At 47.8% G+C, this 27,490-nt stretch overlaps 2 protein-coding genes and 1 pseudogene across 10 annotated transcripts in view; 1 reads left to right on the forward strand and 2 right to left on the reverse strand.

Moving 5' to 3' along the window:
• Positions 1 to 884: 884 nt before the first annotated feature.
• Positions 885 to 2,837, reverse strand: LOC123599970 (annotated as a pseudogene).
• Positions 2,838 to 11,880: 9,043 nt separating this feature from the next.
• Positions 11,881 to 20,448, forward strand: DMAP1 (DNA methyltransferase 1 associated protein 1). The gene is made up of 11 exons (XM_045477064.1): positions 11,881 to 11,961; positions 12,133 to 12,282; positions 12,835 to 12,926; positions 13,192 to 13,387; positions 18,185 to 18,343; positions 18,472 to 18,639; positions 18,894 to 19,079; positions 19,209 to 19,280; positions 19,584 to 19,656; positions 19,794 to 20,089; positions 20,334 to 20,448. The coding sequence occupies exons 2-11, from the start codon at positions 12,178 to 12,180 to the stop codon at positions 20,391 to 20,393; spliced, it is 1,407 nt and encodes a 468-aa protein (XP_045333020.1). The 5' UTR covers positions 11,881 to 11,961; positions 12,133 to 12,177; the 3' UTR covers positions 20,394 to 20,448.
• A 407-nt stretch (positions 20,449 to 20,855) lies between these two features.
• The window catches only part of ERI3 (ERI1 exoribonuclease family member 3), a 128,418-nt gene continuing 121,783 nt past the window's right edge, over positions 20,856 to 27,490 (reverse strand). For all 9 annotated transcript variants that reach the window (XM_045477079.1, XM_045477073.1, XM_045477075.1 and 6 more), the window contains one exon: positions 20,856 to 21,386. In XM_045477079.1, coding sequence (XP_045333035.1) covers positions 21,304 to 21,386 — 83 coding nt within the window. In that variant the 3' untranslated portion in view covers positions 20,856 to 21,303. The remainder of the gene's footprint in view (positions 21,387 to 27,490) is intronic.

Below are 27,490 nucleotides of genomic sequence, written 5' to 3' on the forward strand. Positions count from 1 at the left end.
ATGTAAGTGATAGTATCATCTGCAACTAATGACACTTTGCCTCTTTCTTTTTTAATGTTTATACCTCCTATTGCTGTCCTTCCCTTCTTGAATTGGAGAGAACATCCGATACCATTTTGAATAGTAATGGTGATAAAGGTCCTTCTTTTCTTGCTTCTGACTTCAACTGGAATGTGTCTATTGTTTCACCATTAGGTGTGGCATTTGCTGTCAGTTTTTATCATTGTTTTACCAAAAACAAACAACGTATTACATTAAGTTTCCTAGTTTTCTGGGAGATTTTTTTTTCTTTTAGATCATTAACGGGTATTGAATTTATTAAGATAGTCATATTTAAACTTATTAATTATGAATATAATAAGTTAAATTGATATATATTCTAACAATGAACAATCTTAGCAATGCTGGGATAAATCCTCTTTGGACTTGATGAATTGTTCTTTTAATACACTGCTGGATTTAATTTGTTAACATTTTATTTAGGATGTTTGCTTCACTGTTCATACGTGGAATCATGTATGTATTTTTTCTCTTGTCCTCATCTAGCTTTGTTTTCAGGATATGCTTGTCAGTGAAATGTATTGGGTGGCTTTCCATCTTTTCTTTCTTCTCTCTCTTTTTTTTTAATCTTATCCTTCTTTCTTTTTTTTTTTTGGATGAATGACAATTTCATTTTTTACACTTAAAGACTGATTAAAAATGATTACTAATTCTATAAAGAAAACCCAACATCTCAGTTGAAAAGTATGGTAACTATATTTACTCACTAAATACTATTTAAGTTTTGTAAAACGACTTGAAAACATCAACATGCGTGTTTAATGGCAGTACAATGGATTCAAGACCAAGTATACATATTACGTGTTACACGCACCAAGGCTGGATTATAAATGATCATAGTGGTCAGCATCATCATCATCATTATTGTCACCTTCACATTTCATTTAATACCTTTGGAGATTCATTGGCAGTATCTTGTGATAACAACATATTAGTGGCAATGGATTAATCGATCATTCTTTTTTTTAAATTTCTTTAAGTTTACTTATTTATTTTCAGAGAGAGAGAGAGAGTGCGAGGAGGGTAGGGGCAGAGAGAGGGGGAGAGAGAAATCCCAAGCAGGCTCTGCACTGTCAGCAGGCCCGATCTCGGGCTTGATCTCGTGAGATCATGACCTGAGCCCAGATCAAGAGTCTGTGGCTTAACCAACTCAGCCACCCAGCCACCCCAGGATTAATCAGAACATTCTGATTAATCAGCAACATCTGCTGACGTTGTAGGAATTGAGGCTTTCACATCTGGGAACTGTGAAGTGGGCATCTGTATGGCAATCCCTTGCCTTATGAGGGACGTTGGAGTCCCTACCTTAGCTGAAACAGACATGATTTGTGGGGTTGGTGTGCCTATAGTGGGAGTACTTGGGCTGCTAGCAACTGAGCCAACATTTAGCCATGGAGCTATTATTCTTCCTGTAGAAGTAGTTGCTTTTTTTTGGTAGAGGCTTAAGTGTGTAGTTTGGAGCAGTCAAGCAATATTGATCAAATGGCAATCTGGGGCCTGAATATGGCTTGATCAATGGAAAAGAGGTTTGATTTCTTTGCCTAGCAATATCTAATAAAAATTCTCCTGGGGGAGGAGAGGTAAAAGACTGGTCAGAGCAACACTGGATTGCCAATTGCACATTATCTGCATCAACAGTAGCTATCTTAGCATGGCTTCAATAAATTTTTGCATCATTTAGAATTGTGGTCACAAATTATAAGGCAAACTCCAACACCTGATTTGTAATTCTCGCCTCACATCTGTAATCTCCATATCCTTCAGGATTTCAGCCATTATCTGTGCATCTTTTTATTTTATTTTTATTTTTTTTAACGTTTTATTTATTTTTGAGACAGAGAGAGACAGAGCATGAACAGGGGAGGATGAGCGAGAGAGGGAGACACAGAATTTGAAACACGCTCCAGGCTCTGAGCTGTCAGCACAGAGCCCCATGCGGGGCTCGAACTCACGGACTGCGAGATCATGACCTGAGTGAAGTCGGACGCTTAACCGACTGAGCCACCCAGGCGCCTCCTATTTTTAAATGTTTATTTATTATTGAGAGAGCACAAGCAGGAGAGGGGCACAGAGAGAGGGGGACAGAGGATCTGAAGGGGGCTCTGCGCTGACAGCAGTGAGCCCGATATGGGGCTTGAACTCACAAACCACGAGATCATGACCTGAGCTGAAGTTGGATCGACTGAGCCACCCAGGTGCCCTACCTGGGCATCTTAAAAAAAAAAAAAAGTTTTTGGGGGGCGCCTGGGTGGCTCAGTGGGTTAAGCAACTGACTTCGATTCAGGTCATGATCTCACAGGTTCGTGGGTTTGAGCCACGCATCGGGCTCTGTGCTGACAGCTCAGAGCCCCTGGAGCCTGCTTGGGATTCTGTGTCTCCCTCTCTCTCTGCCCCTCCCTCGCTCATGTTCTCTCTCTCTCTCTCTCTCTCAAAAATAAACATTAAAAATTTTTTTTAAGTTTTTTTTTTTTTTTTAGAGAGAGAGAGAGAAAGTATGTGCCTGTGTGAGCAGGGGGAGGGGCAGAGAGAGGGAGAGAGAGAAATCCCAAGCAGGCTCTGCACTGTCAGCAGGCCCGATCTCGGACTTGATCTCGTGAGATCATGACCTGAACTTAAATCAAGAGTCCGATGCTTAACTGACTGAGCTACCCAGGCGCCCATCTGTGCATCTTTTGGCATGCTCTTGGGAGAAGCCGTCTCACCAGACTCCATGATATCCAGTCATCAGACTTCTTGAGCTAAATCACCCACATGAGTGTATTTCAGTCCCGTTCTTGATACAAGTTCTTTGCCTGGCATGGTTTTCCCCACTCTGGGCATAGCTTGCCTGCCCCACTCTCCAGCTCTGCCCCAACATGTGCACTGACTAGTGGACAGAATGTTCAGCCTTTTCCTATTACCTTAACTTGTGTAATAAGTGAGAATTATGTATTCTTTGAAGCATTCCTCTCTTTCTGAGACTCTGATATTGTGCTACTTTCATAATTTGAATTGAGAAACATTTCAATTTCTTATATGGTCTGAAGTCAACTTGAATAAATGAGAAATAATCTGGTCCTTGATGGTCAACTAGAACTCATCTGTTTATAATTTTCAGCCTGTTACCTTTTAAAATTGTAGCTCAATAACAATATTTTTAGTTTTCCTATCGTTGTTGCTCTATTTGGTCTTCTAATCCTTCTTGGACTAATTTCAGCCACTTGTTTTTACCAGAAAACATACCAGAAATTATGGTTTTTAACTGATAAAGATGTTGATATCAGAACAGTCATGAATTCGGTATTTATTTTTGGGCAGTGAAAACCCAGCTAATATCAAAGGCCGCCCTTGGCCTGCCGCTAATAGATTATCACCTGCAATCGATTATCACCTGAATGAAAGATGGACTGAAGGCAAAGCTTTGGGGAATCAAATGGCCTCTGCTACAGAAAAGCATGAGAACAGGGGGCTTTGGGAACTACAGTGAAGAGGAGTTTCTTTCTGGACAGAGTAAAGACAAAATTGTCGAGCTCAATACCCTACAATTTTGGCTCAAGACAAGTCCCAAACCATTGACTTTCTGTGTCTAAGAAAAATAATTTACCTCTTACAGCCATGGGACTGTGTATAGTGGAAAATCAAATCCAAAGCGTGGTGCTGGAAATTATCGTAGTACAATGTCAGGTGTATCGACAGCTTTGCCAGGCCTCTTGTGTGAATGCTGGCGCACTGACCAGAAAAGAAAGCATTCAGATGACGTGAAGCATTCAAAATCCTACCCCCTTGAACCTCCCTCGCCAGCAGAAGTTCCTCTTCCTCTGCTGAGGTTAATGAGCGACTCCTGATAATCCTTGTCAACAGGAAGAAGCAGTGACATAGTTCTGTGAAAGGCTTCTGTTGACCCCTTCTGGTAAATCAAGAATGTGCCAGGATCACAGCATCTTAGATTCAATGAAATAAAACCAACTCCATGAAAATACATTGCAAGGGTGTTTCTGGAGGTTCAGTGTTCTAGTGAGTGTCACAATGTCCCCTCTCAAGTACATGTTGCTTCACCTTGTACCCTCCTACCATATGAAATGGGAAGAGTATCATATTTCATTGGTTCACATTAAAAAATAATTTATTAAAGTAAAACTCACATAAGTTAACCATTTCAACGTGAACCATTCAGTGGCATTTAGTACATTCACAATGTTTTTTCCTCACATTTTAACATCTCAGACATGAGAATTCATCTTGCAATGAATGGTATGTTATGGTTTAATTGATAGTGCTTTTAAAAAAAAAACTTAAGGGCGCCTGGGTGGCGCAGTCGGTTAAGCGTCCGACTTCAGCCAGGTCACGATCTCGCGGTCTGTGAGTTCGAGCCCCGCGTCGGGCTCTGGGCTGATGGCTCGGAGCCTGGAGCCTGTTTCCGATTCTGTGTCTCCCTCTCTCTCTGCCCCTCCCCCGTTCATGCTCTGTCTCTCTCTGTCCCAAAAATAAATAAACGTGGAAAAAAAAAATTAAAAAAAAAAACAACTTAAAAAAAAGTTTTATTTATTTATATTTGAGAGAAGGGTGGGGGGGGGGGGAGAGAAATAGAGAGAAAGAGAGAGAGTCCCAAGTAGGTTCTGCACTGCCAGTGCGGAGCCGAATGTGGGACTTGAACTCATGAACTGTGAGATCATGACCTGAGCCAAAATTAAGAGTTGGATGCTTAACCAATTGAGCCACCTAAGGGCCCCTAATTGATAGTGCTTTTAAAAATCTTCGTAGTGAAATATGAACGAAGGGACACCTTTCAGTTGATGGTGACTTAGAATAGTAGAAATATGGTACTTGGTGGTCTTAGATTTTTGAGGAGCATACATCATATCTGGGTGTCTTTCACTCCACTTATTTACTGAGTGACCTGAAAGGCTGTCAACTTTAGGAAGAATCCAGAACAAAGGAAAACTGTCCAGTTGGTCTAGGCTGCAATGTGAATAGGCCCCTTGGTTTCCATGACCCACCAGATCCAATTATGTTGATATCACCATGCTGATGGAGCAAGCCCAGAAGGAACATTGCAGAAGAAGCCCCTGGGATTTATGAAGAAAGCTGTGCACTGTTTGGCAAATAACTGATCTTCCTTTGAGAAACAGCTTTATCTTACTATGGGGCCCTGATAGACACTGAATTCTTGTCCATGGGACAATCAGGTGACCTTGCAAACTGAACTGCCCAACACAGCCTGCAAACTATTTGGTTCACTATAAGGTCCTTAGTGTCCATAGCATTCATCCTCAAGAAGAAAGGATATAAATGAGTCCAGACCTAAGCTCGCTCTTTTTTGCTACCCATCTTTTGACCAACACCTATGGTCTCAGGAGGCAGAGATTGTCTGAATGGATGAAAAAGAGCAAAACTCAAATATCTGCTATGTATAAGAGATGCACTTAAAATGTAAACAAACTGGGGTGCCCGGCTGACTCAGTTGGTAGAACATGTGACTCAATCTCAGGGTCATGAGTTCAAGCCCCACATTGGGCGTGGAGTCTATTGAGGAAAAAATTAAAACGTAAACATACCAAAAAGATGAAAGAAAATAGAAGGAAAAAGGTATACCATGAAAACAGCAAGCTTGTGAAGGCTGGAGTGGCAATAATATCAAATAAAGTGTAAGACAAAGACTCTTACCAGAGATAAAGATATTTCATAATAATAAATGGGTCAATTCACCAGAGAGATATAACAATTATAAATGTGTATATGCCTAATAACAGAGATTCAAAATACATGGAACAAAAAAAGGACAGAATTAAAGGAAGAAACAGATGATTCCACAATCACAGTGAGAGATTTTAACCCCCTCTCAGCAATTGATACAATAGAACAAAAAATCAATAAAAGCAGATTTGAACAATACTGTCAATCATCTTGACCTAATTAATATTTACAGAACTCTATACCAAACTGTGAGACACACATTTTTTAAGGTATACATGGTATGTTCACCAATGGACCATATGCTGGGCCATAAAACAAATCTCAATAAATTTAAAAGGATTAAAAATGTATAGAACATGTTCTCTGGCCACTGTGGAATTAAATTAGATATCAATGATCATAAGAGACCTAGAAAACTCTCCAATATTTGGAAATATAGTAAGCCACAGAGTTCTAAATAATCCATGGATCAAAGAAGCAATCACAGGGAAATTAGAATGATAATGAAAATGGAACATAATTTGCAGGATGCAGCTAAAGCAATATTATGGTGAAACTTACAACATCAGGTATTAAGAATGGAAAACCCCTTACATTTTATCATGGAATGCTGACTTGCATTCCCACCTTTATGGTTCAGGGAATGGGATCATTCTCAGTTCATGTTAGGCAGTTCCAGTCTCATAGGTTTCGTGGTCAGGCATTCAGTTTCTACGAGGCCCAGGTGTAAGCCAGAAACTGCTTTGCAAGTGGCGGCCAGTCATTTGCAGTCAGGATCACAGCCTTACTTCAGAATCCTGGGTGCCCAGGCTCTGATTCTCCTACTGGGATTGCTTGAAGGTATATATAAGATCTTTGTCACAAAATACTTCCCAGACCATTGGGTCTGTTGAATAGTCAGGCCCAAGTGCTAACACAGCTTGCACTGCGACCTGGATCCACTGGAGAACCCCCTTTTTGAGCCAGGATCCTCTCTAAACTTCCAGGTTACCCGGTAAATGAGCCAGAGCAACATGCCCAAATGTCGTACATGTGGCCTCCAAACCCAAAGAGGACTGCCGAGCTTTGTAACCCTTTCTTTGAGGTGGGTGGTACAAGGTGTGATGTCTTGCCTCTGACTTTGATTCTGATTTATTTAGTTAATTTAGAAAAGCAAAAGAGTTGACTCGCAAAGAAGTTTGTAAAGGACTCCAGACTTTAGAAGGACTGGCTCGCCAATACAAACATCTATCTATCTATCATCTATCTGTCTATCTATCTATCTACTTTTAAGTTTTATTTTATTTATTTTGAGAGAGAGAGAGAGAGAAAGAGAGAGAGAAAGTGGGCGAGAGGCAGAGAGAAGGAGAGAGAGAATCCCAAGCAGGGATTCAGGGCTTGAATGATGCAGGGCTTGATCTCATGACCATAGGATCATGACCTGAGCTGAAATCAAGAGTCAGACACTTAACCCACTGTGCCACCCAGGCACCCCCAAACATGTATTTAAAAGAATAAAAATGTCTTAGATTGAGCGGTTATAGCAGAACTACTACAGACTTGGTGGTTTAAACAGAAACTTATTTTATCACAGTTCTGGGAAGACTGCTTTGCCAAAAAACGAAAAACAAAAAACACACAAAAAAACCAGAACCTTATCATAGTTCTGGGAAGACTGCTCTGCCAAAAAAAAAAAAAAAAAAAAAAAAGAATTAGAAGCCAAATGGCATCAAACAGTCTGGAGTGACAGAGTGAGAGTGGAGTGAGGGAAGGAGCCAGGAATACACTCTGGAAAGCTGATAACTGTCGGTAGGAAACCGGCCAGGGAAGGAGAAGAGAGATACATGCAAGAGTGAGAATTCCAAAAAAGTTGAAATGGTGAGGGGAGGGAACTCCCGAGAGACCTGGAGTATGTGGAGGTGAGGGGGCCAACAGCAGTCTTTTCCTTTGTGGCAGATGGGGCAGGAGTGCCCACTCAGCTGCAGGTCTGGTGACTCGGTGCTGGGGATTTGAGGGCTGCCCAGAGAGCCCCCCAAGAAGGCCTCACTCCACTATCAGACTGCTTGGTGTTGGTGTGGCTTGTGTCCTTCAGCCATTCTCAGAAGAAGTCTTCATCTTTCTTGATCACAAAACTGGTCAGGGACCACACAGTCTCCATCAGAGCCCCTGTCCCCCAGCTTCTTGCCCCAGACTTCCTGGTCCCAGCCAGTTCCCACGGGCTTCCCCCCCCGCCCTGGTGGCTCTGCCTGAAGTCTTGGTGCCTTAGGAAGGCAGCATCTTGATCAGGCCTAAATGGCAGCTCCAGTTCCTATCTACTTTGTTTCTTCTTATTGAGGAATAACTTCCATACAACAACGTGCACAGTTCTTTTTTTTTTTTTTTTTTTTTTTTTTTTTTTTGAGAGGGAGAGAGAGAGAAGGAGCGTGCAAGCACCCAAGGAATGGAGTTGGAGGGAGGGGAAGATTCAGAGGGAGAGACAGAATCCCAAGTAGACTCTGAGATGTCAGCGCAGAACCTGAACGGGGCTCAATCTCACAAACCACGAGATGATGACCTGAGCCGAAATCAAGAGTCAGATGCTTAACTGACGGAGCCACCAGGCGTGCCCAGGCACGCCGAAGTGCTCAATTCTTAAAGGTACCAGCTGAAGGCAGCAATCGTGTTTGTCTTTACTGCAGTATAGTCAGGGCTAGCACAGGGCCTGGCTAGAGGGCTGCACTTCCTCCTTTTCTTCTTCTTTAAGTTTTATTTATTTGAGTCATCTCTACACCCAACGTGGGGCTCAAACTCACAACCCTGAGATCAAGAGTCGCATGCTCTTCCGCCTGAGCCAGCCAGGCACCTCGAGTACCACACTTCTAAGTGGCTTACAGTAAGCACTAGACAATTTGTTGAGTGAATTAATGAACAGAGCGGAATCAATTTACATTCTCATCAACAGGGTAGGCTCGTGGCCACTTCAGTAATACCCTTGTCAAGAACAGGTATCGCAAGTATTATTTTATGGTTTTACCCTCCCCAATAGGCAAAAACTGGGTATCTCATTACAGTTTTTGATTTTTCATTTATTTGAATACCAGTGATACTGCATGTTTAGCTGTCCATTTATTGGTGGTAGCACTTCTGTGACTTTCCTAATCACGTTCTTTGCCCATTTTAAAAAGTGGAAAAATTTTCAATGAAAAAGACTGGTCTTACCATTTGCAACAAGGTGGATGGAACTAGAACGTATTATGCTAAGCGAAATAAGTCAGTCAGAGAAAGACACATATATGATTTCACTCATATGTGGAATTTAAGAAACAAAACAGATGAACCTAGGGAAAGGGAAGCAAAAATAAGTTAAAAACAGAGGAGAAAAACCCTAAGAGACTCTCGAATACAGAGAATGAACTGAGGGTTGCTTGTGGGGTATTGGGTGGGAGGGTGGGCTAAATGGGCGATGGCCATTAAGAAGGGCACTTGTTGGGGCGCCTGGGTGGCTCAGTCGGTTAAGCGTACGACTTCAGCTCAGGTCACGATCTCACGGTCCGTGAGTTCGAGCCCCGCGTCAGGCTCTGGGCTGATGGCTCAGAGCCTGGAGCCTGCTTCCGATTCTGTGTCTCCCTCTCTCTCTGCCCCTCCCCCGTTCATACTCTGTCTCTCTCTGTCTCAAAAATAAATAAACGTTAAAAAAAAAAAATTAAAAAGAAGGGCACTTGTTGGGATGAGCACTGGGTGTTATATGTAAGTGATGAATCACTGGGTTCTACTCCTGAAATTATTATTACACTATATGTTAACCAACTTGGATTTAAATTTTTTAAAAAGTGGGAAAGTTTGTCTTTATAATAAAATATATTATATATAACATATTATATGTAATAATATAATAAAAGTGGGAAGATATTCTTTATAATTAACCTGAGCAAGACCAGGCCAGATTGAGATGTTCTGGATCTTGATCACATCACATACAGACTGCCTCCCCTCTCCCAGTTTCTTTTGTTTGTTTGTCTGAAGTTTATTTTATTTTGAGAGAGAGAGAGAGAAAGAGAGAGAATCCCAAGCAGGCTCTGCATAAAAAAAAAAAAAAAAAAAAAAAAATCTAGGCTGTGGCCAAGAAAGGATGCTATTTGATTGCCCATAGGATAAAACCTAAACTCCTTTCTATGGACCACGATGCCTACCTCTGATTTCAAGTCTTCCTATTCTCCCACTCCTCACTCATCACCCAACACAGCGGACTTTTTTTTTTTTCTTTTTAAGTTTATTTATTTATTTTGAGAGAGACAGCACGAGTGGGGGAGGGGCAGAGAGAGAGAGAGGAAGAGAGAGAATCCCAAGCAGGCTCCATGTTGTCAGTGCAGAGACCGACACAGGGCTCTAATTCACGAAGCCACAAGATCATGGCCTGAACCAAAACCAAGAGTCAGAGGCTTAACTGACCGAGCCACCCAGGCGCCCCTGGACTTTTTTCTTTATGTGCTTTTTACATATAGAGTTCCTTCCATTTTAGGGATGAGAGACTTGTTATTCCTCCTGTCTGAAACATTCCTTCCCCAGGTATGCTGTGGCTATTTCCATCATTTAAACCTCAGCTCAGATTTCAAGTTTCCAGAGAAACCTTCCCTGACCGTACTACATAAAGTAGTCCCTCATCCTATTATTTTATTTGAAATATATGAAATATATGAAAAATATATGAAAATATATGAAATATATGAAATATATGAAAAATATATTTTATTTTTTTCATAGCTCCTGTCACCATCAGAATTTACACCGTTTCATTGTTTATATGCTCAGTGTTTCTCTTCTTTCACTAGATATAAGCCCTACCATGAGCCATTTGTATCTCATTCACCCACTGCATCCCTAGAGCCTAGAACAATGCCTGATACATACATACATTTATGTACCATGATTCTCATAGAAATAAATCTATCAGAGGAGATAGATATTAAACAAATAATTACACAACCAACAACAAGCAGAGTCAAGTGAGGCAGAGGTGTAGGACTCCTTCCCATTGCTCTTTCCACTTCTGGCTCCAAGGGCTATTCCCTTCCCTGTGGGCAATTTCTGCAGCAGGACCCTGGCTTCTTCTAGACACTGTTTAGAGCCCAGAGGATTCACCCAGAAATCAGGTCTCAGGAAAAGGGTAAAGTTTCTACCTCCAGGCCCAGTTCTCCATAGTTTTGGGGTCTAGGTAGGCTTGAGGCTGCAGCTGCTACACCCCTGTCCCCTCCAAGCCAGAACAGGCTACCACACTGATAGCTAACTTGTGCAGGCTGTCTGCTCCTCTAGTCCCTGCTGGGTTCTTTGTCAGGCCTTGGCTTGGAGTCTGGTTTCCTTAATGTCTTACCAGGCCCTGACTCCACCCTCCATGCTCATTGGCCACGTGTGTTCCATGTTTGCAGGTTGGTTTGCAGAGGCTGAAGTTGGGAGCTGTTTACCCTGTCCCTTCCGCCCTTCCTCAGGGCCTCCAGTTCTAGATGTCTCTCTCTCCAGGGAGATTAGTAAGTTTCTTACTTTGAGAGAGAATTCTTCCAGCTGCTCCCTGCTCAGGGCCATATTCTTGGGCCTTTTGGTAACCCACTCTTAGTGCAGTTAGCTCCCGGACTGGTGATGTTCTAGGGAGCTGGCTCCAGGAAATCCCCACGAGAGGGGAGCTCCATCAGAGGAGGTGCAAGTGAGGGTCCAGACCTCACTCCATCTTGGCAGCCATCCTGGGATGCTCCACCTTGACTAGTTTATCTCTTCATCTCCGACGCTTAGCACAGTGCCTGGTATGTACTTAGGAACAAGGGCCATTAATACTACTAATTAATTTAATACAAAAAAATTAAACGTGCCAGGCAATTGGCTGTTCTGCAAGGATTATCGGTGCTTCATTTAAGCAGGTACCATTACAATTTCCATTTTACAAATGAAGAAACGGGTTCAAAGGAATTAAGCGACTTCCAAGGGACAAAGCTCTGCGCTGTTTTTATAGCCCGAGATGCAACAGAGCAACATACAGGGCAAATGCCAGAATGCAGGCAGCATCCGAACACTGGCCACCCCGTGGGAGCCAAGGCCGGTGATGAACCACCCTCTACCCCGGGCTTTCACACTGGGATGCCAGCCGGCTCCATTTCTGCTCAGCACATACCGGAAGTGTTCCTGCCGGCCGCGTTTCGAATGCGCACGACCGGAAGTTTCTGTCCGCGGCTTTGCGGGGCTAGGGGAGCAGCGGCAGCGGCAGCTGGGGAATCGGGTGTGGAGGTGCTGGGGCTTAGGAGGCAGACGGGGCCGTAAGGGAGACGCAGGTGGCAGGACGCAGGCGGAACCCCCATCGGACCCGGACTACTTTCCTCCTAGCGGCCCGCCCCTTCACCCGCCCTGCTTGGGGCTGGAGTGGCTCCGCCTCCTGATCTGAGCTGTGTCCCTTCTCAGGCACTGACCCTTGACCTCGGGGCGCTCCTCCATCTCTCAGACACGATGGCTACAGGCGCGGATGTGCGGGACATTCTAGAACTTGGGGGCCCAGAGGGGGATGCAGCCTCCGGGACCATCAGCAAGAAGGACATTATCAACCCGGACAAGGTAGCAGGGGTTGCATGAGAGCCTTGGGTATTGCGAGTGAAGTGGTGGGGAGGAGTGACAATGGGAGAGAGATGGGGGAGATGGTGGGGTGCTGCACTTCTAGTGAGATGGGCGGTAAAAGGTGTGACATAGGGGGCAGAGACTATGTGTTACCTTTATGACATGGGGCAGAGGTGGTAGGACACCCATGGGAAATGGTGGGGACCAAGAGAGTGTGGCACTTATAAGAGATGGGAGACCACACAAGAGTGTGACGCTTGTAGGATATTGGGGCGGGGGGGCAATGGCACCAAGTCAGCGTGACATTCTGAGAGATGATGGGAAAGTATTTTCTATTCTGACAGATCGGGGATCTACTCAGGTGAGGAGGTGGGGTTGGGGACGGGAGTGACTTGCTCCAACTAAGGGTGCCCCTGTGAGTGGGTTTCTCTGCTTTCATAGTGTGTCATTGTACCTGTAGGTGCTGTTTGGTTCAGGGATTGAGCTGGGCTAAGGAATTTTAAGGGAAGGGAGTCTAGGTTGTGGTTTCTATCTTGTGGTTTCCGTTCTCAGAAAAAGTCCAAGAAGTCCTCTGAGACACTGACGTTCAAGAGACCCGAGGGCATGCACCGAGAGGTCTATGCACTGCTCTACTCTGACAAGAAGCAAGTATTAGAATCCCAAGTCCCCCAGGCTCTGGTTCCCGACCTATCTGCATGTCCCGATCCGTCTGCATGGTTTTCTCTGCCAGTTCTCTCTCCGGCTGCCCTCCCCAGCCAGGGCTCCTGCTTACTTATTAGGATGCAGGATTTGCTCCGACTGCTCATTCTAGGACGTGACTTCCTTGCTGTAGGGTAGATCAGCTTGGTCCCAAAGGCTCCCTACACACTTTCTTACTCTGACTTCTCATCTCTCTGAACCTTGCTGCAGGGATGCACCCCCACTGCTACCCAGTGACACTGGTCAAGGTTACCGCACAGTGAAAGCCAAGTTGGGCTCTAAGAAGGTGCGGCCCTGGAAGTGGATGCCCTTCACCAACCCAGCCCGCAAGGATGGAGCTATGTTCTTCCACTGGCGACGGGCAGCTGAGGAGGGCAAGGACTACCCCTTTGCCAGGTTCAATAAGGTGAGCCACCACCATATGGACATAGGCCAAGATTGCTCACCCACTCTGAGCTACTCACATGACCTTTCAGCCTCCTGGGGTTGGCTCCAGAGGCACATTCAGTCTTTGTCTCGACCATCGTTACCCACTCAGTCCACGTGGCAAATACCTGCAGGGTGGGATTTCGTGGGTCTCTTCTGCCTGTGGGTTCCTGTCCCTTCCTGGACCTGATCTGGTTTTTGGTGGCTGCTCTTGGCCCTTCAAATGTCACTGTTCCTCAGCTGTGTCCTTGTCTCTCTATACTTTCTCCCTAGTGTATCTCATTTTCTTTGAGGCTCCAGTTGCCTGCTGTATACCAGTGATCCCACTTAATATCTCCAGTTCAGAGCGATATCCAATCATTTACTTAACGTCTCTCCCTGAAAGCCCCACAGGTACTTCAGATGAAGTAGGTACCCTTGAGCAGAACTCATCTATTTCCTGTCTTTCTCACCCCAAACCCATATCAGTTAATGGCACCACTATCCACCCAGTTGCCCATACCAGAAACTTGGGAATCATCCTCGACTTCCCCTGTATATTCTCCAATTATTTCAGTCAACAATAGGACAGGGAGGTAGGGAAAGACAGATAGCGAACATGTAAGCAAATAAATTCGATTCTTTCAGATTTGGGCCATCAGTAAATTGCAACCAGGATATGAATGGGGTATGAAATGAATTAAAGAGTGAACTTATAGGCATAGGGGAGGCCTAATTTAGATAAGGTGGTCAGGTTGGGCCTCTCTGAGAAGGTGACATTTGAACTAGATCTCAGTGATACATTTAATCATTGAGTCCTGCTGATTTTGTTTCCATAATAAACCACGTTTGCCTTTGTTCTTCATCCTCTGTGCTAGCACCCTAGTCCAAGCTGAATCATCTGTGGTCTAGAAGCTCAGAGCAGGGCCTTACCCACACTCCACCAGCCAGTGAGAGGCAGCTGGGCTAGGCTAGGATTTCCTAAGCTGTTGTTCAGGCCAGTATACAATATAGCGTCACAGTCCCTGCAGCCTGGAGCAGCCTAGATTTGGGGCCTAAAAGCACTAAGGGCCTAATCCCGGGACTTCAAGTCCCAGCTTCTTCCCCCTCAGCCCAGTGTAGCCAACTGTACCTGGACAACTCTGCCTGAATGGCTCACAGGCTTCTTAGACTAAGCACATCTGGGTGTGAGCTATCATTCTTGCTTCCCCCTTCCCCCCAGGAGATCTGATTTTCTTCTATCTCCCCAACATCTCAGCCCCCCGCCTCCCCACCCCCAACCCCCCACCCCAGGTCTGGTGGAGAGAGAGAGGCTGGAAGTGTAGGATTGAGAAGGGACAACCAAGAGGTGAGGTGTTGAGGTGATGGGTGGGAAGGTTGGATGAGATAATTTGAGGAGAAGACAGAAGAATGTTCATTTTGTATTTGATAAATGCTGCTCCATGCCAAGTCAAGCCCTGAGCATTGAGGACACAGAAATGCACCAGAAACCATATCTGCCCTCAGGAAACTCTGCATATTGTTGGGGAGGACATGAGAGGCACAGGCAGTTACAGTTTGGTGGGATATGTGCTATTTTGGGAGGACCTGAAGGCCATGGAAACTTCCTGGAGAACTTAGAGCTGGAATTGAGTCTTAAAGGATGTCACCAGGCAATATTAGGAAAGGAGTGCAGTGACTTTTTCAGGCAGAGGGGCCAGCATGAGCAAAGGCATATATAAAAAACCAGTCATATGCATGGCATGCTGTAGGCATTTCCCTGTTGGTGAAGCCTAAAGCCCAGGGTAGGACATGGTGGAAGGTGAGGCCTGAGAGGTCAGCAGGGCCAGGCCAGGCAGGGCTTGGCAGCCAGGCTCAGGACTCTGGGCTTTGCCCTGACCTCTTTGAGTAGCTGCTGACAGGGACAGAACGCAAGTTGGGGAAAGGGGCAAAGGGAGAGAAAGAGAATCCCAAGTAGGCTCCATGCTCAGTGAGGAGCCTGATGTGGGGCTCGATCACAGAACTCTGGGATCATGACCTGAGCTGAAATCCAGAATTGGACACTCAACTGACTGGCAACCCAGGTGCCCTGATACTGACAAAGTTTTAAAAAGTAGAGTAGTGGGAGGATCTGATTTGATGCTTAGAAAGATCATGGTGACTACAGATGGAGAGGGAAGCAGAGTAAGGTGAACTAATGATGTTCCCTCCAGTACTGCCAGTTGCTGGGGTCCCGCTCTCAGTCCGTGGCTCTCCAGCTGCTCTCTTACTCACGCCCAAAACACAGGAGTGAGCGTCTTTCCTCACCCCTCACATCCAGTTGCCGAGTCCTGTGGTTTTTAACCTAAAATTACATCTGTGCCCTTTTCTTTACCTTCCACTGGTGCTGTTTTAGTTCAGTCCTCTTCACTTCTCACCTGGATTATTTCCAACACCTGTCAGCAGGTCTTTCAGGCTCTTGTTTCATCCTGTCTGTCCTAAATGCTGCAAGAGTGGTCTTTATAAAAGAGAATCGTGGTCATTTCACTGTTCTCTTTCAAAGTAACCTCATTGTCTCCTGTGACCTCTTCCCTGACCAATGTTTGTCCCCAGGCTGGATCAGATGTCACTCACTACATTCTAGGCATATCTTTGTCATCAAACTCTCCACACTGGACTAAATTATTTTTTTCAGCTGAACTGTGAGCGCTGAGAAGGTAAGGCCACTGTCTATCTTATTCAGCACTGTGTTCCCAGCATAGGTCTAGCGGGCCCATGATAAATATTTATTGAATGAATGAATGTCTCCCTCACTTTGACTGTGAGCTCCTTGGGAGCAGGCCTGCATACACGGTTCCTACGGATTTTTTTCTTTTTTTAATTAAATGTAATTAAAATACATAGGAGGGATATACTTAAGCAAGCCTGGGAAATGAGAGAGACTTCCCAAGGGAAATGATCGAAAGGATGAGAAGTTATCTTCATAGAGGAAGGAATGTGGAACTGGGGATGCATTTCAGGCAAGAACAGCAAAGGCTGAGGGGGAGAGCCTAGCATGTTCCTGACATTGTTAGTCACTTGTTTGAAACTTTAGATGCATGAGGGACAGTAGCTGCAGAGAGAGGCCAGGTCATCTACACGTGTTTATTGGTTGATTCTGTAAATATTCATTGATACTTAACAGTGTGCCTGGCCCTGTGCTGAACCCCAGAGATAGGAAATGAACCAGACAACCCTTGTTCTTGAGGAGTTTGTGACTTATCTAGAAGGCACTTTTATCTTAGTTTAGTGGAGAGCTTTTGAGGGGTTTAGTACAAGGTAGTTGGGTGACATGATTGATACATATTCTAGAATAGTGCTTCTCAAATTATCTGTGATGAAGAACTTTAAGAAAATACTTACAATCCATCAGAGTCTGATAAAGATAGTAAAATTACAAGAAAAGACAAAATACAAGTCCACGTTTCTTCATACTAGGTTCAGTAGCATGTGACTTCTGTGAAATTGTTATAAAGGTTTCTAAATGCCGACTCTCGATTTCCATACTTACATAGACTAGTGGGACCAGTTTGCAAACAGCACAGGTCTGCAGGCTGTCCTCTAAGCAGTATTGGTCAGAGAGATCACATCTTGGCTGCTGATGGAGAATTGCTTGGGGGAGGATTGAATAGAGGCAGAGAGGTCAGTGGGGAGGCTGTTTTTCTGATTCAGGCAGTGGTAGTGGTGGTCTAGACTGCGATCTGGCTGTGAAGATAGAGATTCTGGAGGTAAAATCCACAGATTTGTGGAAGGGGAGGGGTCAAGGGTAAAGATGGGAATTAAAAATGCTTTCTAGGCTTCTGGCTTGGACACCTGTGTTGGCTGATGGTGACATTGACTGAGAACTGAACTGGAAGAGATAGGAGTTTGAGGGAGGGTGATGAGCTCAGTACTGAACACATGTATATATTTTTATTGGGTTATAATCAATATATACTGTTCATTTCAGGTGTACAACATGGTTCATATTTGTATATACTGCAAAATGATCACCACAATTAGTCTGGCTAACACCCACCACCTGAACATATTCAGTTTGAGGTGTATGTGGGACATCCAGTAGGATAAGTGCAAGAGGCAGCTGCATATAGTGTCTTGAGAGCAGGTTCAGAGCCAGTGTGGTTTTTGATTAGAGAAAAGGGACTTCCCTAGTCCAGCCTGACATTGACTCCTTCCTGAGGAAGGAGTGGCGGTGGTGCTTTTTGTCCCTGAGAAAGGTCTGGGGGTTGGGCTATGGCAGAGGGGAGGCAGGGGCATGTACAGGGGTGCATCTGTTGGGAGAAAGATTCAGGCCCCTTTTCCTAGAGGTAAGTGACCTTGGCCTGCTCTGGGGGAGCTGCAAGTCTCATTGTCACCACTGGGTGGCAGGAATGCTTCAGACAAATGTTCCAATGGACCAGGGGATCCTGGGCCTTTCTCTGTAGCTCTCTGCTCTACTCCAAAGTTAACCTTTGGACTCCACAGAAGCACTTACATGTGGGCCCCTCCCCTTAACCATGAGGACAGGAGCATGCATCCTGTTACCGGGGCTCTGGTGCTGAAGGCATGGTGAAGCTGCTTCGGGACTAAATCCAGAGGTAGGCTGTCATCTTAGAGCCTGGCGAGGAGTTCTAGTCGAGGAGTTTGTTTCCTCACTTGGAAACATCATTTCCAGGCTGCCCTGTGCAGGGGCCTAGGAAGAGGGTTTTGCTTCGGTCCAGTTTAGAGATTGGCAATAAACAGGAGGGGCTGTGATCACAGGAGGCTGGAGCCCACTGGATGTGACATGACGTGTCCTCCCTCTGTCCCTCTGTGCCAGTAGACTGTGCAGGTTCCTGTGTATTCAGAGCAGGAGTACCAGCTCTACCTTCACGATGACGCTTGGACTAAGGCAGAAACGGATCACCTCTTTGACCTCAGCCGCCGCTTTGACTTACGTTTTGTAGTTATCCATGACCGGTATGACCACCAGCAGTTCAAGGTGAGCTGGTGTCATGCATTTGCATGTGTGTCCAGACCCTGGGCCTGGAAGGCCCACTGCCTTTATGCTACGCCTTCCATATGCTTCTGGGTATTCATCCTCCCTTCCTGCCATGTCTTTATCCTCAGAAGCGTTCTGTGGAGGACTTGAAGGAGCGGTACTACCACATCTGTGCTAAGCTTGCCAACGTGCGGGCTGTGCCAGGCACAGACCTCAAGATACCAGTATTTGATGCTGGGCATGAGCGGCGGAGGAAGGAACAGCTAGAGCGCCTCTACAACCGGACCCCTGAGCAGGTCGGCCCTGAGCCTCACTGCCTCTCTTCCAGGTCCTGAAGCCCTTTGCCTCCGTCCTGCATGCCCTCATTTCCCTCTTCTGCAGGTTCCCTGCTTCCCCACCTATCCTCCCTCAGGAGCCTCTGTCCCTGCTTTTATAGTTTTTCCCCTCCCTCATGGTCCCTTTCCTCTGAGTCCCTTACAGACAGCTCAGTGCCCCTGTGCCTCACTCCCCTGGGCACCTGCACACACTTCACGGCATCTCGCTTTCCCAGGTGGCAGAGGAGGAGTATCTGCTGCAGGAGCTACGCAAGATCGAAGCCCGGAAGAAGGAGCGGGAGAAGCGCAGCCAGGACCTGCAGAAGCTGATAACAGCAGCAGACACCACTGCAGAGCAGCGGCGCACGGAACGCAAGGCCCCCAAGAAGAAGCTACCCCAGAAAAAGGAGGCCGAGAAACCGGTATGGAGATGGAGTCAGTCCAGCCCAGGGTGGAGGGCTCTGAGAGCACCTAGAGCTAGCAGGGTGTTGGGACTAACACTGGGCCCTTTCCCTGCCACGCCTTGGTCTCCATGACTTCTTCTCCCCCAGGCTGTTCCTGAGACCGCGGGCATCAAGTTTCCAGACTTCAAGTCCGCAGGCGTCACGCTGCGGAGCCAGCGGGTACGTGCCACTTCCATCACGGTGCTTGGGCCCTGGGCTCTCCACAGCCCGCTTGCTGCAGCCGTGGGGCTGGAGCACCAGGCGGGGTTGTGCCATGTGCTGCGGAGAGAGATCGCGGGGACGTGGCCGGGCTGAGGTCAAAGCACTTGCGCCCTTGCTATATTCCACTTGCCAGCTATTTCCTTTTCTGATGCAGAGCTGCCTTCCTGGGGTTAACTTCTCTTCCACTCCCCTTTGCCTTTGGTTCTCCCTCATCCTTAGCTACTTGTGGGGGAGAGGGCTTAGCAGTCTGGGTCATTGCAGATGAAACTGCCAAGCTCTGTGGGACAGAAGAAGATCAAGGCCCTGGAGCAGATGCTGCTGGAGCTTGGTGTGGGTGAGTGGGGGCTGGGCCTGCAGGACCTACCCACCCAAGGCCGCCAATCAAGGCTGGGCAGGGGAGGGCATTTCCTGTTTCTGGCCTTCCCGCCGCACACACTGGCTCTGCCTGTGCCTTCCACCCACCGCCTGCAGAGCTGAGCCCGACACCCACGGAGGAGCTGGTGCACATGTTCAACGAGCTACGGAGCGACCTGGTGCTGCTCTATGAGCTCAAGCAGGCCTGCGCCAACTGCGAGTATGAGCTACAGATGCTGAGGCACCGGCATGAGGCCCTGGCCCGGGCTGGCGTCCTAGGGGGCCCTGCCACACCAGCATCAGGCCCGGCCCCAGCCTCTGCTGAGCCAGCAGTACCTGAACCTGGTCTTGGCCCCGACCCCACCAAGGACACCATCATTGATGTGGTGGGCGCACCCCTCACGCCCAACTCGGTAAGAGCCTAGATGGGCAGTGGGGAGCATGAACAGGCCCTGCACGTGAGCGAACACACGAGTGTGTACAGACCTGCTCCCTCTAGTGCCCGCAATGGGAGTGGTTACTCCGGTGGGTTCTGAGACTGAGGGTAGGAGTGGGTGGCCAGTGGGCATCGCCTTCCCTGAGAGTGTGAAACACATGCACCGAGTGTGAATAGAGACTTGGGAGCCATTGACCCCAACACCTTCTGTGTCTTCTCAGAGGAAGCGACGGGAATCGGCCTCCAGCTCCTCTTCTGTGAAGAAAGCCAAGAAGCCATGAGAGGCCACACGGGGTGTGGGTGATGCTGCTGTGTAAATAGAGCTGCTGAGTTGGACTGGGCTGCTTCCTTTTCCTTCCCACCACTTGTGATGCCCCTGGTTGGGAGGGTGGGCAGGAGGGGTCACCTCACCCACTCCACGGAGTGGCATTGGGACTTGCCACTATTGAGGCCCTTAGCAGCCCTTTAACCACTGCGGTTTTATCCCAACAAATGTACTTGGTTCTGTACTCAAGATGGTTCACACACAGCAGTGGCCTCAGATACCAGCAACTTCAAACATTGCCGTGTGCTCAGATAGCCCCTGTAGCCCTGTGACTATTCAGTGAGGGTCTCACAGGTGCTCCAGTAATTGCCATCCACACTGGTGGCCTTGAGCAGAGCAGCCCAGAACATGCTCTAACCTTTGTACGTATTTTGACAGCATCAGGCACAGCAGCACCTGGTCCACACACACCCAGAGCCTCGTTTCCCCGACTTTATTCAGTGGCACGTTCACAGCGGGGATGGGGGTAGACACAAGGTGGGGCCTGATCTGTCCTGGAGCCCTGGGGGCACCACACACCATGCACTACAGATGGGAGGGGGCACAGGGGGGCTTGGTGGCCCCGGCAGAAGCCTGTGTACCAGGGAGGAGGCGGTGAGTGCCTGGGTCCCCCTAGCCCAGGCCCACAATGGGAGGGGCTAATACTGGGCTGAGGTTGGGGGGTTGGGGTGGGGGCCACAAAGTGTCTGCTCCAGAGGGGCCAAGTGGCCAAGCCCTTACCCCGGGCACAAGCCCACAGGGCAGGCTGGGGGACACTCTGGATGTAGAGCTGTGCCACTCTCCCTTTTCCCCTCTGGTGAGGGAAAGGAGGGTTCTGGGCTGGGCCAAGCAGCTACCCTGTCCTGCCCCATCCCGTCCTCGGCCAATCAGAACGGCTTCGATGTCTGCTTGAAGATGAAGCCTTGATACGCAAGTGTCTTCATGATGTTGGCAATGTTCTTGCAGTCATCTAAGAAGAAGAAGAGAAGACATTTAGATGGGCCTCAGGTCGTTTCCCTCTGTGCCCGTAGGTGCCCTTACATGGGTGGCGATGGGGAGCAGGGTCAGACTCAAGAGCCACAGGCTCCAAAAGAGGGAGGGGGGTCCTGTCCCCTGGTGGCAGCATCTCCAGCCTCAGGCTGGGCTGGGTGATACTGGGCCGGCGGGAAGCCTGGTCTCAATGCTGCTCAGTCCCATAATTCATGCTGGAAATTGGCCGGCATGTCCCGCCCCGGCCCCAGCGGTGATGTATGGGCGCCGTCGCAGTAAGAAAAAGGCAGAGTAAATGTGTAATTTCTCCCTTGACGGCCCCCGGCCGCTGGGCGATCCTTCTTGTTGCCGCCGCGTGGGGACGGCCCGTCCGCCACACTCCGTCTTCCCGCCACCCGCCTTGATGTCTCCATTTCATTACTGTGCGGCCATTCATCACGCCCACGGCCAGGGTGACTTTGCCGGCACTTGCGTGTGTGAGAGAGATGTGGCCTGGGCCATAATCACTGGTAACAAGGCACAAGTCTTGGCACTTTTGAGCTGGGGCCCTGGGAGACCTGCTCTGGGGCCCAGGCTTGTGTGCTCCAACAGCAACTTGCCTGGGCACTTGCTCCTGTGCCCAGTGGAGAGGGCCAGCTTTGTGGTCCTTTGATACTCTGGCCAGCGATCTTCTACTAGACATGCTTGTGTACTCAATCTAAACCCTGCCTCTAGCTGTATCTAAATGTCTGCACCTGCCAGACCCTGTCCCAGCAGTTTCTCCAGTACTGGTCCCTGTAAGAATCTCCATGCTCAAAACTCCTAGAACCGTGGCAGCTGCAGGAGCAGGTACTCCAGGGCTTCAGGATCGTGGACATGGGCCAGGACTTGTTTTAACACCACCAGCAGGAGGTGCAGCTGCCCAACACTTGTCCCTCTACATAAAGCCAAGGACACAAATGGCCCAAGTGCCCAGGGTTTTTCTGTTCCATTGCTCAGAGCAGCAGCCAGATCCCCACCCCTTCCACCTGCTTCTCCCCCCATCCCTCTCCCACCTCCCATAGATGCTCCTGGGCCATAACCAGGACCTCAGCCGCTACCAGCCCTCATGGGATCGATGCTGTGATTGCAGAAACATTATACTTCGATGTCATCATCAGGTGTGGGGCTGTGATAAGGTCAAGGTGGGGTCAGAAGGCCTCAGCATCTGTCAAGGGCCAACCCCTTTCATTAAGCACCTCCAGCCTGCCTTTACTAGAACCTTAGACTAGGAAATGGGGCCCCAAAAAGCTAGAAAAGGACTGTGGGAATGGGAGTCTTGGTCAGCCCGGGGCCTGTGTCACTAGCCAGACATGACTCTGTAGGCCCTGTTCAGAGCAGAGAAGTCACACAGGGTCCCGTCACAGAAGACCTCAACATGAATGTACCCATGGGGGATGTGGACATGGAAAGGTGACACAGGCCTCAGACACCTTTTCCCTCCAGGGACTCAGGAAGCCATGAGGGCTGGTCTGAGGCAGGACAGTGGGAAGACGGATGGGTGGATAGTGGCGGCCATGGCAACTCCAGACGTGACCCATCCCCGTGGTTTATGGGCCGGACACGCGCCCCGCTCGGCTGAGGCCCCGTCATTTGTCTCCCTTAGTGTGTATGCCTGTGCTGGGGGGGGGGGGGGGGGGGGAGGGTGGAGGGAGGGGCTGTGATAGGAGGAGTGAGGGAGCTGACAGAAGGGGAAGGGGGCAGGAAGATCTGGGTAGGAGGGGCAGGGTGGAGATGGGGCAGGAAGGGCCCCAGGAACAGGAGGGTTTATGATAGGGTCCAGAGGCTAGGACGGTACTGTCAAAAGGGCTATGATAGGGTGCTTTTCTTCCCAAAGAAGTCTGGCCTTGTCAGGGCACCTCCAATCCTTCCTGTCTCCTGCACTCTGGGGACCATGGCCGCTGTGCATATTAAGAATAAGTCCCCTCGTTATCTGCAATTACCCAGCGGCCACACACCTCATTTCTTCCAGCAGAAAAGAAAATTAGTTTTCTATTGACTTCATCTGGCTCCTCCCTCATTGCTGGACAAATTGCTCAATCTGCCTCCCCTGGCCCAAGTGATGTGCCCAGCCCCTCCCCCCAGGCCACCAGCCATCCAGTGGGCAAGCACTAACCTCCCACCTGTGCTGGGCCCCAGTCTGTCCTTGACCTCCCCACACTTGACACACTCACTGGCTGGCTTCATCCACCTCTCAAGATCGCTGTTTCCAGCCTACACCTCTCCTGAGTTCTGGAACATCTCTTTCTAGATATCCATACAAACTCAAAATGTTCAGTAATGAACGAATTTCCTTCACCACATGTCTTCACTATCCCAAGAAACCTGAAAATCAGGCTTGACACTTTGCCCTCTCTCTCCCCAAATCTCAAGTATAAACTGTGGATTTTATCTTCTTGTTCTGTCTAATCATCTACTTCCCTTCATTCTGGCAGCCACCCCCCAGTGTAGACCCCCTCCATCTCTTGCTCTTTCACAGCCTGTCTTCTTTCTTCCCCCTCTAATCCATTCGCTTGTAGCCCAAGTGATCTTTCTTACACAAATCTGATCACATCCTTGTCTCTTTAAATCCCTTCAGTGGCTCCCCCTGCCCTCAGGTTCAAAGCTATACTCTTTAATATGACTTAAAGGTAAAGGCCCTGTAAAAACGGGTCCCTGCTCTCGCTGGTCTTACCCCTGCCATTCTCTATCCCCAATCCCTGTTCCAATCTCAAGGAACCACTGTTGTCTGAAAATGACAAAGTGGGTTTTGGAATCAGAGACCTGTTTCTAGTCTTAACTTTGCTCGCTGGTTGTGTGCCTGCGGCAAGTGCTTAGTTTCTTTGAACTTCAGGTTCCCCTTACTAGGGGTGATCATGGGCTACCTTTGTTAACTGTGAGTACTGAGCAGGTGATACTCACCCCCGCCCCCCCCCCCCACGTCTTTGTATATGCTTTATGTTTGGAATATCTCCTCTTCTTGAAGGGAAGGCAAGGATGCTAGTTTCCTGGATGACCCAATGGTGAGAAGGTATACACTGTACAATCTATGGCACAGATGACATAGGAGCCAGCGCACTTGATGAAAGCAATTGTCATTCACTCCACAGACTCTGACTGACTACTGACCCTGTTTACTGAGGATTCTGGAGTCTAACTTGTTGTAGGTCCACTACAACAAAGAAAAAGAGATCCAGATTGGGGAGGACACTTGTTTCAGTTTACCAAGTCAGTGGTATGGCAGTTATTGGCTTCCAGCCCAGGCTCTTTTTCTAGCCCTTGAAGCCTTTCGAAGAGCCAGTGCAACCTCCTGATCAGTTTAAAAAGTCAGTAGTACAGGTAGAAAATGAGGCAATGGGGCAGAAGCTAAGAGACAGATCTGGGGTTTTTGTTTTTTTGTTTTTGTTTTTAGAGAGAGAGGGGGCACAAGTGAGCAAAGGCAGAGAAAGAAAGAGAGAGAATCCCAGGAGGGGCAGAGAGAGACGAGTGAGGCTTGCGCTCACCTGATGAGGGATTCGAATTCACGAACCGTGAGATCATGACCTGGGCTGAAGTCAGATGTGTAACCGATTGAGCCACCCAGATGCCCAAATCTGGGGCTTTTAACAGGCCAGGAGTTCAGCAAGAGACAGCAGCAGGGTGAGGCTGATGACAACATGGCCTCTCGGAGAGTCCTTAGCTTGAAGCCCTGGGGCCACCTGGGTCAGCAGCACCCCCTTCTGGCTCCTCTCACTGAGGTGAGCTAATGAAGCCAGCCTGAAGCTGTTATGATAAGGGGTTGGGGTGGAGGGGACACAGTCTTGTGCCCACAATGGAGGGCTCCAAAGTAGGTTTTCCTTACCTCCAAATTCTAGAAGCCTAACCTGTTTTTACGTTCCTGTGAGATCATCAGCTTGTGACGAGATGATCTTCTGTTTTGGGTATTAACATTCTTTTTTTTTTTTTTTTTTTTTGAAGTTTATTTTTGAGAGAGATTGAGAGAGAGAGAGAGAAGTGAATAGAGAGGGGGGCAGAGAGAGAGGGAGAGAGAATCCCAAGCAGACTCTGAGCTGTCAGCGCACAGCCCGACATGCGACTCAATCTCACAAATGGTGAGACCGTGACCTGAGCCGAAATCAAGAAGAGTCAGACACTTAACTGAATGAGTCACCTAGGAGCCCCTTGGGCATTAATATTCTTAATTTTTTAAATGTTTATTTATTTTTGAGATAGAGACAGAGCATGAGCAGGGGAGGGGCAGAGAGGGAGACACAGAATCCAAAGCAGGCTCCAGGCTCTGAGCTGTCAGCACAGAGCCTGACACAGGGCTCGAACCCACGAACCATGAGATCCTGACCTGAGCTGAAGTCGAATGCTTAACCGACTGAGCCACCCAGGCACCCCAGGCATTAATATTCTTAATGCTGGAAATATTTTTATATTTCCAAGACTATAAGGTGAGATGTGCAGCAGCTTAAATCCCTCAGGGAGGTGAGTGGGCGAGTACCTAACAAAGGATAAGCTTGCTGCCTGGGCTCAAAGGTAGTCAAATACCTGCTTGGCAAAGCTGCTAGTGGAAGGGTGGCTCAGATGACTTAAGACACCTAGTGAGAGCTTACACAGGGCAATGACCTGAGGCTGACGTGCTCTAGTTAGCTGCAGTTGTCTGGGAATCGAACAGTAGAGGGCAGGAAGTAGGGCCTGGGCCAGGGCCACCCTCAGGAGGGAAGGGGCCCTGTTCAAGGAGTTTATTCATGTACTCATTCGTTCAGCAAATACACACTGACATTTCTGTGTGCTGGGCACACACAGGCCATGCTGAGTCACAGGACTGGCTGCACAGACTCACTTGCTCCCTGCCCTCAAGGAGCTCAGAGACAGACCTGTAAGTGGTGGGGTGTGAGCAGTGCTATGGGAAAAGGCAGCACAGAAAAGGCACTAAGAATCAAGAAAGGGTTCCTGGGAGGATAAAGCTAGGCAGAAGTAGGAGGCATGTGGGAGGCACTTGCCAGCAACCTGGGGTTGAAGTGGGGAGGTAGTCTTGAATAGTGAATAGCACGGGCACACTGCTGGAGGGGAAACATAGAGTGTCCCAAAAAACTTAAGTCAAGTGGGCAGGTGGGGATGACGAAGAATAAGAGGCAGGAGAGTGGCAAGAGCTGAAGCTGAAGGTTAGTAGTGACTGGCCAGAAGAGACCCTGGAGACTGGATGGCAAGCTAAAGAGCTTGAGTTTATTATTCTGGGAATGATGGGGAAATACTAACATGCTTGAGGAAGAGGAAGACAGGGTTAACTCTGAAGGCATAGACACCAATTAGCAGACTGTACTATGTCCAGACCAGAAATGGTGGCCCAGGATCAGGCCAGCAGCAGTGGAGATAGAGGTGGGGATATATCCATGATATGGAGAAGTGGACAGAGGCAAGAGAGTTTTAGGAAACAGAATGAATGAGCAAGCCTTGATGAGGGAACCAGGATGTAGGGGTGCAGGGGGGTGAGTCTAGGATCTTAGTACCATTCATGGAGATAAGGCAAACCAGAGGTGGTATAGGTTTAGGACAGTGATGACCTTAGTGTTAAATCTTGAGATTCCTATGGGACATCTAAATGTATTGGGCATTCCTTTACAGCTTCTAGGCTTTGTATCTCGCTTAAAAAGGCCTTCCCTATCCCAGTGCTATTAGAAAACTATCATATATTTTCTTCTAATACTTTGTTTTTATATTTAACTTTTTAATCTGTCTGGAATTTACTTTCGTATATGGTGAGAAATAGAAGATCTAACTTTACTTTTTTCCCTAGTGGTCAGCCGCTGTCCTATCACCATTGATTGAACTGTCTACACTTTCCCCACCCTTCTGAAATGATGCCTCTATTATATATACAATTCCCATACGTGAGTCTGTTGGAGCTAGGAAAGAGAATGAACACAAAATGATCAAAGAGGCAAAATGGAGTGGGAGACATCAGGGGCAACAGGGTGACAAGCTGATGACCTTATAAGGCTGCAATGCAGTGTGGCCTAAAGGAAGATTCAGACAAACCTGAGGCCTCCTGTCTAAAAAGCTCAGCCTGGTAACACACTTTATTAGTGATCTCCAGGAGCT

Source organism: Leopardus geoffroyi, chromosome C1 (assembly GCF_018350155.1).
Source record: "Leopardus geoffroyi isolate Oge1 chromosome C1, O.geoffroyi_Oge1_pat1.0, whole genome shotgun sequence".
Lineage (NCBI taxonomy): Eukaryota > Metazoa > Chordata > Mammalia > Carnivora > Felidae > Leopardus > Leopardus geoffroyi.